This window comes from Argopecten irradians, unplaced genomic scaffold (genome assembly GCF_041381155.1).
Source record: "Argopecten irradians isolate NY unplaced genomic scaffold, Ai_NY scaffold_1246, whole genome shotgun sequence".
Taxonomy (NCBI): domain Eukaryota; kingdom Metazoa; phylum Mollusca; class Bivalvia; order Pectinida; family Pectinidae; genus Argopecten; species Argopecten irradians.
Window position 1 is genome coordinate 1 of NW_027188712.1, and position 14,749 is coordinate 14,749.

The 14,749-nt window shown below is 32.8% G+C and overlaps 1 protein-coding gene across 1 annotated transcript; it reads left to right on the plus strand.

Moving 5' to 3' along the window:
- The first annotated feature begins 839 nt into the window (after positions 1-839).
- LOC138314043 (uncharacterized) lies at positions 840-13,519 on the plus strand. Its single transcript, XM_069254241.1, has 16 exons — positions 840-944; positions 1,430-1,700; positions 2,047-2,208; positions 2,576-2,737; positions 3,214-3,418; positions 4,870-5,045; positions 6,014-6,244; positions 6,578-6,748; positions 7,219-7,428; positions 8,691-8,957; positions 9,327-9,509; positions 9,878-10,033; positions 11,112-11,138; positions 11,453-11,543; positions 12,898-12,996; positions 13,410-13,519. The coding sequence occupies exons 1-16, from the start codon at positions 840-842 to the stop codon at positions 13,453-13,455; spliced, it is 2,562 nt and encodes an 853-aa protein (XP_069110342.1). The 3' UTR covers positions 13,456-13,519.
- The last annotated feature ends 1,230 nt before the right edge of the window (positions 13,520-14,749 follow it).

Below are 14,749 nucleotides of genomic sequence, written 5' to 3' on the forward strand. Positions count from 1 at the left end.
GATCTAATGGAGATGTTGATTGTAGTTGACATCAAACCCAGAAGTTTGTTTGGATTTAGTTTGTGCTTTGTTTTGTGGAACTATTTGTCTTTTAAATATATGATACTACTTCTCTTTCTTTCTACAACCTCTATTATGTATTTGTATGCAAAACACATCTTTGATGAGGATCGACTGGATACCCCCATCACATGGTGCTGTTGCCTGTGATTACTGGTTGGGAGGACAGTTTTAGCAGATGTTGTGTTGAAAATGGCATACTGATAGTACCGTAGGTTATCTGATCCCCAGAAATGTATGGGTTGTGCGAGCTACAAATACTGGGAATTGGACACACTAGTTCCACACTGCCTAGTTGCGCACGTAATGTGGCTTTGTAATGATTAATATCAAAGTTAAAGACAAGATAGATTTATAGGATATTCACATGGTCGATCATGAATTACAAAATGGGACTATACACTCTTATAATGATTTTTTAAAATAATAGTCAAATACACTTGAAATAAGAATATTTCATTTACATGGTTACATTCACATCATACATTATGAATTACATTGTACCTACATGTATTAAAAAGAAAAAACATATTTTTATAGACAATTGTAAATAATAATTGCACCATTTTGTTCTTATAAAAATTTCATTTGCATTTTCTTGGTTTCATATTGAATTGATACAATAGTTTTCTATCAAAACATTTTTTTTTATATCAGACTAATCCGAAATTTCATAAAATAATACATGTCCGCATCTTTTGTATCAGTTCGTTTAAAGGTATTGTCATATCACTTTTATAGGGACCATCTCAAGTCATCAAGCTATTGTTGGAATAAGTATGGACTACTACTTTGATGGGGACTGTACTGATGCCACTGTTGCGAATACCATCCGACAGAAATTTATACAGGCTCATGTTGAAGTCAAGCCTACAACGATGCATGTTTCATCAATTTGAGGAGAGATGTTATCCTAGACATGTGGAGGTAATAACAAAGTTTTAATCTTTAAATCATTATTTTTTATTATTTTTATTAACCTGACAACACACAATAAATACTTTGGCCATTGTCTTCTACCAATACGAATATAAAAATAGTGAATAAATCATTTTAAATTACAATGTTTAGAAGCTTCTTACGTTATTGAGAGTTACCCAATAGTTTCTAGTTACTACCGGTATCTATTATTTTTTCCGAGAGTTTTGTTATATTTGTCTGTTTTCACTTTCACATTATGCTCAGGACATGTTGTTGCATAAGAAGAAATTTTATACTGCGTACTAAGTTTGGCTAGAGTATATTGTTTCATATTTTATTCTTATTAAGAATTTGCATTCATTTTTTCCCAGAATGTTTTAAGTATCATACAATACAAAATCTACATCTTTGTTTATGCGTTTAATAAAATTGAACAATGACTTTGTAGGTAAAATGTGGCTTCAAGTCTGGCAAAAGATCGGCCGATATAACCATTGATTTTAACATAGAAATAACTACAAAGAATGCTTTCGGAAACCATTCTTTTGCCAAGTTAAACGAGAAGATTAAGTCTTGGGTTGTCAAATCTCGCGAGGGAAACGATTCCCTGGATCTACAGTTGGACAATCATACTCTCATCGTTCAGGACGTCCATAGTGATGCTCTACAAATTGTTTGTAAGGGCCAAACCATTCCATCAGAGGCCAGCGAATCGTGTGGTATGTTAGCAAATACATACTGTGAACGAAATTATTTTAACGACGTTTTTATTGTGTGATATAGAGCCATAGGGTTCTATCGTAATTATACCTCTTAGTTTTTTGGCGTAACTTTTTTTTCTTTCGGGATTTCTACTTTTCTTGAAAACACGAAAAATTTGATTCCTCTATCTAAGCTTTCTCTTTTAACGATACAAATAAAAACGTATATCAATGAAGCAACACCAAAAAATCATATGATAACAACAGGATTTACCTATGTCTAGTTACAGTTTCGAGGAGCCTGTAACAGTAACACACCTTCACTATGAGTGTCCTTTTCACTTATGTCCTAACATTTTTCCAGTTGAGTGCCCACCGGGAACGTTCTATGATGATGATAAACAGGAATGTCCCCTCTGTCCCACTGGTCAGTACCAACCAGCTGCAGCCCAGACCGACTGTGTTCAGTGTCCAGTCGGTAGGACTACACGGCATAAAGGGGCAAAATCAGGAATGGATTGTGAAGGTAATGTCTTCAAATGTATGGGTGTTTCTGAGATGTAAAAGTTTGAAAGCTTGAGTATCGTTGATTTTGTACACTGTATTATTGTTGCATTATTAATTTCTAAATAATCTGTTATATATATATAATTTTATGCAAATTAATACAAAAATAAATTCGTGTTTGTTGCATTATAGATTTAATGCTAAATATTCCGTTTTTTATATAAATTTTATGCAAATTAATACAAAAATAGAATACAAACTTTAAGAACATCAGGTAGCTCTGAGGTGAATAGGAAAGAAAACACGAATTTATGCGATATGATTGTATTTTTGCAAAATTTAAACTGGGAATCCAGGAAACAGATGCCTTATGTTGAAAATTGTAGTTGCCTGTAGCCCTGGGACGTATTCCATAAGCGGACTACCACCGTGTTCCCTGTGTGATGTTGGGTCGTACACAGATACGTATGGTTCCACGGAGTGTTCTTCATGTCCAGGATCTCGTACAACAGTCCACGAAGGAGAAACTTCTGAGGCGAGCTGTGCAGGTCAGTAATGACAAAATCTGCGTAGACATTTTTTGAGATTTAATGTAAGGTATGTTTTCCTTTAGCAAGACCAATAACTGTTAAACAATTGATTTTCATGGCGACATATTTTCGCTTTTCATTTTTCACAGCAATTTAATTTCGCCATTTATAGTTTATTATATATAAAAGTTTATTTGATTTGTTATAAAATCGTTTTCTCGGCGTTTATATTCGCACTATCATTTCAAACGGCATTTTCAAAGAAATTTAATTTGAAGTTTATTTCATTTGTAATTGAAACGTTTTCGCGGTTATTTCTTTTCGCGAATTTTAATTGGCTGTTAAATACGCGAACTTTAATCCCGTGCAAAAATAAATTAGTTAACAGTATGCGTGGATTGTCTAGAGCATCATGCATTTTTAGATCAACTCCAATGATTATGTAACTAGCTCGCTATATATATATAGTAATAAACCAATGACGATTGTTTCAGATTTTGACCTTGTAATTACAAGCTCTAATGGAAGTGCTGTACATCCGTTAAATTCAACCTTAAGCCGAGGTGATGGATTTACTGTCAGTTTCTGGATAAAGATACAGGACAATGTTGAGTTAGGATCAGTTATAAAGGTTATATATCCAGACCAAGAACTTAATGTTGCATTGAATCGAAGTAGGGTGGAGATCGAAGGAAATCGGTAAGTTTATGTGACATGTTTGTTTTATAGTAATTGATACTTTTCAAGAGTAAAGACGATTTTACTTAAGAAGCCGATAGTCCTTTGGAATGGATCCCCGCTTAGATACCGTCGATGGTGCAGTTTACGCATGATGGTAATATTATCATAGTACTTTTGAGAATATTCAAATTACTTTTTCATGTTTTATTAATTACTGATGAATACCGGTATTTGTTTCGATTCTGTATCCATGCAGGATTTAATTAATCTTGTTCCAAGAGCAAAACAGAATGAAAATATTGATAATATGATAAGCTTTTCGTATTTTATGTATCTTTTTAATAATTTTGTATATATTTATTTCGGCACGATGGTGTAATTTCATTTCAACAATATTTTATTGATATTATGTACATCAATAGGATCGGACATCAGGCTACGCCTATTTAAGTCCTCTCCAGATCTTATTTTAAAGTATAAACATGAATTCATTCTGCAATTAATTAATACATATATTTATATATACAAATAAATTGAATTAATTACAATATAGTGATAATAATATTAATAAGTACTAATTAAAGGGGGATAACTCCAATTTTATTTTTAATAGAAAATGTTTCAGAACAAGTTTAGTTATTTGGATTTCATATTCCTAGTGATTGTAGTTTTTGGATAGGGATAAGAATCATGCTCATTTATTGACAGACTAACAGACATACACACCATGAGATATTAGGCCAAAAAGTCCCCATGCTTATGCACAATGACCCATCCCTTTGGAATATATGTATGAAAGTCTGACAACAAATGAGCATTTTGTCTTCAGTTGAATATGAAAAAAAATTGGTAGGAGATTGAATGCAATTTTTTAAACAATTGGAGTTAACCAATATTTATGGTTCTAATATGTACAGTTTGATTATTCAATTAAATAATTATTATAGTATAAAAGATTCTCAATATTCGATAAACAGTATTCAGTATCCATCCAGCCAGGATAGTTTAGAGTAAATTAGAAATAAATATTAACATATACAATAGTTTAGATGTTTAATTGCACTGCTAGATAGTATTTTGAATATCAAGTAATTAGATATATATGGGTACTTGTTACTTGTTTTTGTTTGCTTATATATGCAGAGGGCTATGATACATGTATATAAAATATATTTATCAGAAATCAAATCTTTTAGTATGGCATATATATTCAATCACGCATTGTAAAATATCTTTGTTAATATCATAATTGCAAAATTTACATCCATTTAATAGTGTCTCAATGTTTAAATGATTATGATTATCTGGTAAACCCAAGTTATTTATTCCCTGTATAAGAACTGCTCTCTGTTCATAGAAGTGCCTACAGTCAAAGATGGTGTAATTAAACCAGTTATCGAGTGATTATCCAGGGTGATGAATTTGTCTTTTAATACAGTTCTTAATTAGTCATTGTATTATTTTTTTAGATTTAAGGCGACATCAGATTTAACTATAAATGACACTAGGTGGCACACCATTCTGGTCCACGTGAACAAATCAGATGTAGAGTTATATGTGGACTCCACGGTGATTGGTCTCCAGAACCATGCACACAGCCAATCAGCTCCTTCTACCAACCACAATCCGCGAGTTGTTGTAGCTGGTATGTAGTCTGAACGTTAATATTCTATATGATCAATTAATCAGTGAAATTACTGTTGTTTGAATATTGCAAAACATCTTCGTAAAATAATATAGAATAACGTCAATTTGTATATGATATTACAACACACACTTTCCTCCAGTTGACTGTTGCATAATCAATATCTTTGTTGAACAATTCTTGGTATAGTTTTCCAAACATTTAGAACAATGCTTAATGCTTTACTCTTTCGATATTGTGATAAAAGGTTAAGTATGCATCATGTAATATCGTTGGCATCACATGTGTGAGTCTTACAATTTTATGTTCTTTGCTATGTGTATTGAAAACTATTGATTACAGTCTACTGATTTCTGTTGTTTACAGAAGGAGAATTTGTTGGCAGCTTATCCCAACTAAATATATGGTCCAAACAACGTGACGTCAGATCTATAGTGAGGGAGACCTCGCATTGCCACAGTACCCACACAAGGGGATATATTAGGATGGAAACAATTCGAGACAATCGACGATGACCATGTCTTTTTACAAATACCAAGTGAATGCGACGGTAATTCAGAGCTTTCATATTAGGTGTATTACAAATATATATGGATAACAATAAACGTATTGTAAACTTGAGTTAGTTTAAGAACTTCCATCACCTAGAGCTTAGTTTAAATCTTCATCCATCATTTAAAAACATGCACGTATATACAAATACTTAAATAGTTTGCATAGAAAAGCAAGCTTAAAGATTATATTAATTTTCACAGGTAACCAATTTGATCAATAGGGGACATATCCGGTGTAATTAAACATCAGCCAATTTTATTTTATTATAATATATAAAACCTTATAAATTACATGTAGTTATATAATAAAGCTACAACATTTATATCGTTTGATATCTTCCATCTCATACTGTGCCTCTGTAATGAACATAAATACTTAAGAAAAGGTAAATTCAAATCGTTTGTTCTCATCAGACCATGACGATTGTACTACGGATGCATGTAATGGTGGTACGTGTATAGACGGTTTGAATACATACAGCTGTGAATGCCCGATTGGATTAAAGGGAGATCACTGTGGAATCAACATTGACGACTGTACTGACAATGTTTGTGAGAACAACTCCACGTGCGTTGACGGTGTTGGTGGTTACACGTGTTATTGTGATGTAAACTTCAAAGGAGAACTTTGTGAAGTCGCAGTCGGTATGAATATATTCTTACATTAATCTTTATTAAAGTTTATTTCTTTGTTATTAATATGGAAAATTATGTCTTCCAGTTACAAATAAATACATAGTATTGTTACTAGTTATATATATATATATGTTTCTTCATCACACAGGATTTCATGTAAAAACGTTCATCGAAATTTGAGCTTAACATGAAAACAATATCAAATGTCCAAACAAAACTGCGAAAGCCCCATCATATGTACAGTATTCCGGCGTTAATGTACTTGACGTGTTAAATGTATATTGTTTATTCACATACGATAAGTAATTAATGTTAAATACTTTCTAACCGCCTTCATGATAGTCGATGGTGAGTGGAGCGTGTGGAGTAACTGGACCACATGTTCTACAACCTGTGGAGAAGGAACTACCTCCAGAGTGAGGCTATGTAACAGCCCCACTCCGGATAATGGCGGGAGAGATTGCCCAGGCGATGCTATCGAATACGACACATGTATTTTGGAAAATTGTACTGGTAATATATCTTTACAACATTCTTTGCATTCACACAGTCGATGTAAACTTTAAAGATGTCGATGTAAACTTTAAAGATGAAAACAATAGCATATACGGTTCACATTTACTCCACATTCATTATAACGTTTTTTCTTCGTTATATAATTATAGAGTTATAGAATGACATTTATCACATAATCCGCCCGATATCCAGTGACTTCGCCAATGTCATATTTTGCATATGTCACTAGTATAATATAACCTGAAACACATTTCATTGGCATAGTTTATTTCAAAGCTTAATCTTGAAGTTTTAAATTTTACTCGCTTAGGCTTTACCAGGTTCGCCAATAAAAAGCCTTAAACTCATTTCATAAAATTTCATATAAAATGAACACTTATTTAAGATCCTGTTTATATAAAATATTGGCCTTTAACATTTTGTGTCGGCCATATTTTTTATCCAAATGAAATGAATGTTCATTGTAGCATGTACCAATCTGACAACTCCCGCCCACGCTGTCCTCGATTGTCATTGGGACACGTCTGACGATGCCATCAACTGTAGCCTGGCGTGTGAAGATGGTTATGATTTCGATCACGCTGCCAAAGAGAGTTACCGCTGTGGACCGGATACCTTCCATCTCTGGGACTTCCAAACCGACGACAATCCGTACGGGAGACTCCCGGATTGTACAAGTATGTTTTATTCCGATAATGTACCGTTAAATCAAAGCAGCTAAAATACAGAGAGAGCAAAATCATAAATTATGATTCGGACAATAATTGACTTTTGCAGAATATATGTCGAATTAACGCCTACGAAATAGATGGGGTGAGTTATTTATATTTTACATTCGTTACAAATGTGTTGTTTTTTTTTATATCTCTTTATAGTTTTATCTTCCAAATGTAATAAAGGTATAAATTATACAATTATTGTATTTTAAGAAAGCAAACCCAACTGGTCTGTATTTGTTTTGAAAGCTTAAAATAGTACTTGTAAACACTATTAAGTTATCAGGATCTTATGTAACTTTATAAATATTGTTTTTGGTTTATATGTGCATCCGTTTTTACACCCGTTTTTATAACTCTTTACACTGCTCTATTTTCGATAAATAACATTACTTTTTCCAAGATACAAGATAAAGATACAAGAAGTTTTAGTTAGTGTCGTTACATACAATGAAATTACATTAGCTCTGTAGAGCTATTCTTGCGACAAACATAATTTTTTTCACAGCATACAGTTTCAAAACAAAAACATACATTATAATGTAGATATATTTTATGGGATATGTTAACAGAGCAAAGCTAAAAATGATGCTGCATAAAATGTTCCACGCTACATACTACAAACAAAAAAAGAAAAACCGCAATACAAGGCTCTTATATACATACAATAACAATGTGGTATAGGTTAAAAATTGACAGAATACATGTTAATATTGCATAAGCTAAACAAATGGAGCACATTTGTAACACATACAATGTGGATGATATACCGTGAGAAGGAAGAAAAATACATAAAAGCAGAATATAAAATAAGACAAACAAAGCAGAGACAGGACAATAAATATATAAATAAATAAATAAAATTCATATCAGGAGTGAGCACTATAAAAGGATTTTAAACAAAGAAAGTTTACATTTCAAACTGATATTCTCAAATATCAAAGGATAAAAACCATATTATATTTTTTCAATAATGAAGTAAATGTAATTGTGTTACGTAAACTTGCAAGAACTAAAAGGTTATTAGAAGAAATTGCGGTAATTGGCGTTAAAAGTTACACCAATTGTTTGGATGATCATACAACCGTTTTACCAATGTATTTTCTTTTCGTTCTTTACCCTGTCTTAATGTATACTTGCGTGATATATTACCCGTAACATCCTTAACAGGCTTAGCAATCCGTAATGATTATACAGTAGGCTGATTGTGAGTCATTTTACAGAAAAAATGGACGGAAACAAACTGGACTGGAAGTACATGGCATCCTACTTAGACCTGGTGTGTGACACCGAAACAAAAGCTGACATTGTAGAGAGGAAAATAAAGAAAGCTGTATATGAGGGGACGGAATCGTTGACGTGCCAAAGGGACGGTTCATGTTCCCTTGTGGACATAGAAGTGACCGGATGTTCTAAGGACCGATTTAAACGTTCTGTAAGCCAATCAACTGCGGGCTTCGCTGCAGACTTTACTTGCGATTCAATAAAATGTAAGACGTAATGATGTTTTCTTTTAATGTGAAAAAGGAAATAAAACATATAAAATAATCAAATGAGTTTAAAACTTTAAATTACGTTCTTCTGGTTTTAATTTTTCTTAAAAAATAAACCAAAAATATAACATGACGTGAAATAAGCATTCAAAATCGTAATCAATTAAACAGTTTAAAGAAAGTGATACATGTAATATACAGAAAACATAAACCATATTTTCGCAACTTGCTTGGTTAAGTACTCGAAATCTAATAATGGTTAAATCATTAATATGACATGATACGTGTTGGTTTGTTTATACATATCGTATTTCATCAACGTGTAACTCCAGGTTTAATAAAACTAACACTTTTTATCCACTGCAGTTACTTCTGATGGCTGTAAAGACGTCGTTATCAGTGTATTGAATGAGATGCTCGCTAAGATAGCGGGAAACGCCTTTAATACGCTAGTGGACGGGGCAGAATACACCATAATGGAGAATAGCTCAATGTTCGGGGGTCGGTCTTACTGCAAGGTCGGCATGGTCCCTGTACAACATTACTGTGGTAAGTCGAATGTTCGGGGGTTGGTCTTACTGCAAGGCCGGAATTGTCCCTGTACAACATTACTGTGGTAAGTCGAATGTTCGGAGGTCGGTCTTACTGCAAGGCCGGAATGGTCCCTGTACAACATTACTGTGGTAAGTCGAATGTTCGGGGGTTGGTCTTACTGCATGGCCTTAAACATTGATATGGTAATACGGTACCTCATTTAAATGAAAGCTTTCAAAAGCGATTTGTTAATAAGATTTGCAAAACATATATTTGTATTGTTATTACAAGGGAAAATAAAATGGTCTTAGTGTTTCACGCCAAGCCATCTGTGCCAACTGCATTTCGTAAGATTGCAGTAAAAATGTAAACATATGTTTCAGTACCATGTAGCCGTGGTAGATTCCAGCACGGCGACGAGTGTGAGAAGTGTACTGAGGGGACGTACCAGGGTAAGATAGGCAGTACAACATGTACCCACTGTCCGGAAGGCTTCACCACAGAAGGGCGCGCCTCTCAAAGCATCAAGGACTGTACTGGTAATATTAATACTAAACATTTCCGATTTTCGACACTTCTGTAAGCGGATATGTGAATCGGGATCTCAATCATTTACACTTTGGTATTTTAACTAGTCGATGGGAAACGAAATAAGTTCTAGATCATCTTTAGTCTTTGAGACATCCTTTCCCCTATCCAGTGGTAGTGCTATCAATGTCCACGAACTAAGTCCATTTCCTTAAAAATCAAAAATACCATGTGTTCTTAAAACCATTTAACAGATATTCAATGAAAATCATAATTTAGCTTTTATATGCGATGGAAATATTTCTTCTAAACAACGACTGACATGGGTAAACTTTCGATGTGTAGCATCTTATAGATGCGTTTTTAACAATTTCATCAAGTAACGGAACTTGCTCTGTAGGTGATTGAAAATTAATTAACAATTTTGTTTTGATGATAGGCTTTAGATATATTCATTTCTGAGAAAGACTACTAGGTTAATTACTTATAGATCACGTTATACATTTAGTATTAAGTTAACGTACATGTAAAGTTTAAAACAAAGAAAAAAGTTGTTTGCGAATAATGAACATTTTGCACAGAGACACATATTAAAGAATAGACCATTCATGCGTCAATTCTTTATTGAAGTAAATTATTAAAGTACATTTTGGTAAGGCGTTTAAATAGAACACTGCATCATAAGGAACATGGAGCAGCGAAGCGATTTATAACAAATTATCGAAAAATGCTGACCAATGTAACTAATTTTAGTTAGAGTTATTTAGATTGATTAATCTCTAAAACATGTGTCGTGAATTTATTGATGTAATGCGAAATGAAGAGGTAAATAACATATACAGTATATAAAGGAACAAAAATTCAAGCATAGACAATTGCAAAAGTACTCAGGTTGAATACTTTACAAACAGAATAAACTGAATTGCTTCAATAAAGATTCAACCGTTTACTAGGGAGTGACTAGGGACTAGGGAGAAATAGCTTAAGTGTAAACAAGAGCAAATAGATGTTTCCATATATGAACAATGCCTCATAATAATGTAAATTACGTGTATTTTTTTCTAAATATGTATAACTCCAAAATTTCAGTGCCCCTGAAAAGACCATCTGATTCTGGTAAGTTTTAAAAATCAATTTCTTTAATAAATTAACATTAATAGATAAGAGCTTGTCTCGTGATAATGCTAGATAATATAGAAAGGACTTTATTTGAATTTTTAGATATACAGGTATTATTTTCAAACTTTTCCTTTTTTTAATTGCATGACAATTTCTCAAATGAAGTTCTGCTATGATGACAAATTTAAACAATGCCATTAGCTCATTAACCCCCGAAGACCCATTTAGGCATTTCTAAATCAAAGAATAGAGCAGTCCATTGTGAACTTCAGAGGTAAATGGATTAATGGGTGTGATTTATCTTCATTTAGTGCCTGACTGGATGTATGGATTGCCCATTGGACTTGGTGTTGGGGTTGTCCTTCTTTGCATTCTGACCATTTTACTTTGGAGGAAAATCAGGTATGAACTCAATATCTACTTTTATGTATCCATTGATATTCCAATACTCTCATCTTCAATATTTGACCAGCGAAGCGAATGACTGATCTTTCATGAATGGGGTTTCGAGACAAAACGTCAATCTGTGACGTCACAAAATATGTTCTATATAATTTATTAACTGAATCATAACTCTGTTTTTTTTAATCGCTGCATCATTTATAAATAAATCAAATTTTATAGTTTAAAATGCATTATAAATTAGAATAGTAAAATTAAATGTCAACAAACCGAGTTCTTGAGTTTGAAGTACTTAAATTAAAGTAAAATGTTTCGTTGACACACAAATACTTTGAAGAGAGTCTTCGAGTTTATACCCGATATAAAGTTTAACAATATTGCAATATAAAACGTACGGTATCTAAATATTGTAGAAAGGGACAATCCGATGGAATAACGTATCGTATGTTTATTACAAATAAACTCGCAATTACCTGAATAAAGACTAAGAATATCTAAATCTCACATCTATAGGGAAATATAACATATGCCTTGAACTTGCAACATCCGACTGGTTTTGAAGCTTTGTGATATCATCATACAAATGAAAAGGAAATGAAGAGATGCTAAGGAAGTCTTGCTTCTACAAGAATATTTTATAAAACAAATTTGTTTCCGGTACCTCGCAAGATAAGATTGTTCTGAAAGCGCATTTTTTCTTTTATGGATTTATTATTGACCTTCCATATTTGGAGTAGACAAGGCTTATGATGAAGCAACTCAGCCAATACATTGTACTTACACTGAAACGTCAAACCTTAATTTCAACCTTTTACGACCTATCATATATCACTTTTATATCAACTTTTGGTATATAGCTTATATATTTGGCGAATCTTCTCCCGAATAACCTTTAAGACATAATTGCCCTGTTTATATCACGACAGCAATTCTGGGTGTCGGCGCTAGTGATAAAAAACAATCGGAAGTGTCTAGTGGCATTAGTTGGAAGACATACGGCACTTATTATTGGTTTCTGTAACCAACAAAAAACAATGGTTCTCTGCAGCGCCTTGGTCATATCACATCAAGCATTTTAGAATACAATTGACTATTTTCTACTGTAAACACCTTAATTTTAGTGAAATAAATGTTTTACGCAATTTCGTGGAAGGGCGCGAATGCGAACTGATATGCTTCGAAAATAATTCTATATGATTGTACTAATATCAGTTAAGGGCTTTGATGTAAAAATTACCTATTCGCAAATGTGTCGAAAATAACGAAGATGCGTCATTATTAAACTCGAAAATAAAGTTGTTTACAGTATTTTGCCTGATTTTAACATAATCCCAATCATCACATGTATTTGCAGAGAGGGAAAACAGAAGAGGAAATTGAGAGATACATATGAACTGTTTAGTGATAATGACAAAGGCTTGTCGGCAGCACGACCAAAATATCTGCCTCCTCCGTAAGTTTATTATCTACAATTCTATATATGTTCGTTCAAAGAACAGAAGGACATCGATTTATAGTTTAAGGCATTACTTTTTTCTTTCGAAAGAGTCAGTACATTACGTTGTAAATTGTTTCATAATGAATTATGGAAATATTTTCAGTAAGGTGTTTTATTCAAGAATTTCAATTATACATGTACCGTATAACCGGATATTTTCATGGATCAAAATTAAAGCGATTAGGACTTAACATGGTAGAATTTATTATATAGTATTGTTTTTTATTTGTCGCGTGTAAAATTTTCGCGACGATGACAATATACCGCAAAACCGTGAAAATAAAAACCCTCAAAAATAAATCGCTATACTATGTATAACAACACTGATCTATATGTTCTATACTTCACGAATATGTTCATGATTTCAGTTCCGAAATGCCTCCAGTAGACGATTCAGTGACCAAAGAGACATAACACGAAAGAGGAACACAAGTTCAGTAAAATACACGAACGTGTTTTATGAGTTATTTTAATTTTACTTGTTAAATATATACTTGTTAGTAGAGAAATCTCCATTATTATTTATCTTTCACTTTTGTAGATAAAAACATGTCCGTAATATTCCTATATATTGCATATAATTTTAAAACATGATTTGTCTTATATAAAACGAATGAGAAACCATCTATTAGTTGTTTTATTTAATCATTGACAACATTTATGCAACACAATGGCTCATTTTACACGGATAACCGTTTTGATGCCTAGTGTGCCTTGTTAGCTTGAATGAAAGTTTGAAAGTTGTTGAGAAGGAAACTAAAGAAGTGAGTAACCAGAAACAGAACAATGAGACAAGATCATGTTTTCTGTCTATAATTGTGTTGGAACACATGCAGAATAAAATAGCGATACTGAGAAAGTCATGAACGCTACATAACGGACAAGTTTCACGATCATTACTTAAATTTAATGAATTCATTTACTTAAAATTCTCCAATAGGAAAGCATTACAGATTTTAAGGAAGGCTCCTTATCTTAAGATTGTTTCCTGTAACTTCTGTAATGATATTCCATTGGGGAATTTTAAGTTAGTGAATCCCTTTATGGAATGTTAGGAAAACTGGGCCCAATAATTTAACTACTAATATATACAAATTAATATACAAACCACAGCAATGATATCTGCGTAAATAGATTAAAGTATCAATGGCGAGATGATCATATGGCATCTGTTATGTTATGTTGTACTGGACACGACATAAATATGTATGGGGACACTCCCATTATCACGATGTGGTGTATGTTAATTAATCATTATCGATTGTGTTATTTTCCCCAGACAAATAAGATCATATGGTCAATTTGGGTGGGTCAGCTTAATGTCACGTGTTCTTTATCAAAGCGTAATGGCGCTCTCAGTGATCTCTAAAAATGAATATCACATTGTTTACGACAAGTTTTAATGTTCGCAAGATATGGCTGAGACATATTAAACTAAAATAGTATTGTTATTGATATGAGAGGCTTTTAGGTGTCAATTAAAGCTGACTGACGCTCTTGTTTGTAACTACCATTTTCATTGGCATATAAAATGGCATCGCTGTTTGTAACATCGTCCCTGATTGGTTGTTGAAACAACGGTGTAATTACTTTAACGAAAAGAGAGAACCTCAAAACATTTGGAATATGACGAGATTAGATTGAATTAGAATGATTAACTTGAAAAGATGTTTTATGTTATTGAATTATTCCATAAAAAATCAGAACG

Bases quoted from the DNA above. Each gene is read 5' to 3' on its own strand.
- LOC138314043 (XM_069254241.1), top strand. From the start codon at position 840: ATGGACTACTACTTTGATGGGGACTGTACTGATGCCACTGTTGCGAAT. The intron at 1,701-2,046 runs GTATGTTAGCAA...ACATTTTTCCAG, and splicing joins AGAGGCCAGCGAATCGTGTG to TTGAGTGCCCACCGGGAACG. The intron at 11,139-11,452 runs GTAAGTTTTAAA...ATCTTCATTTAG, and splicing joins GAAAAGACCATCTGATTCTG to TGCCTGACTGGATGTATGGA.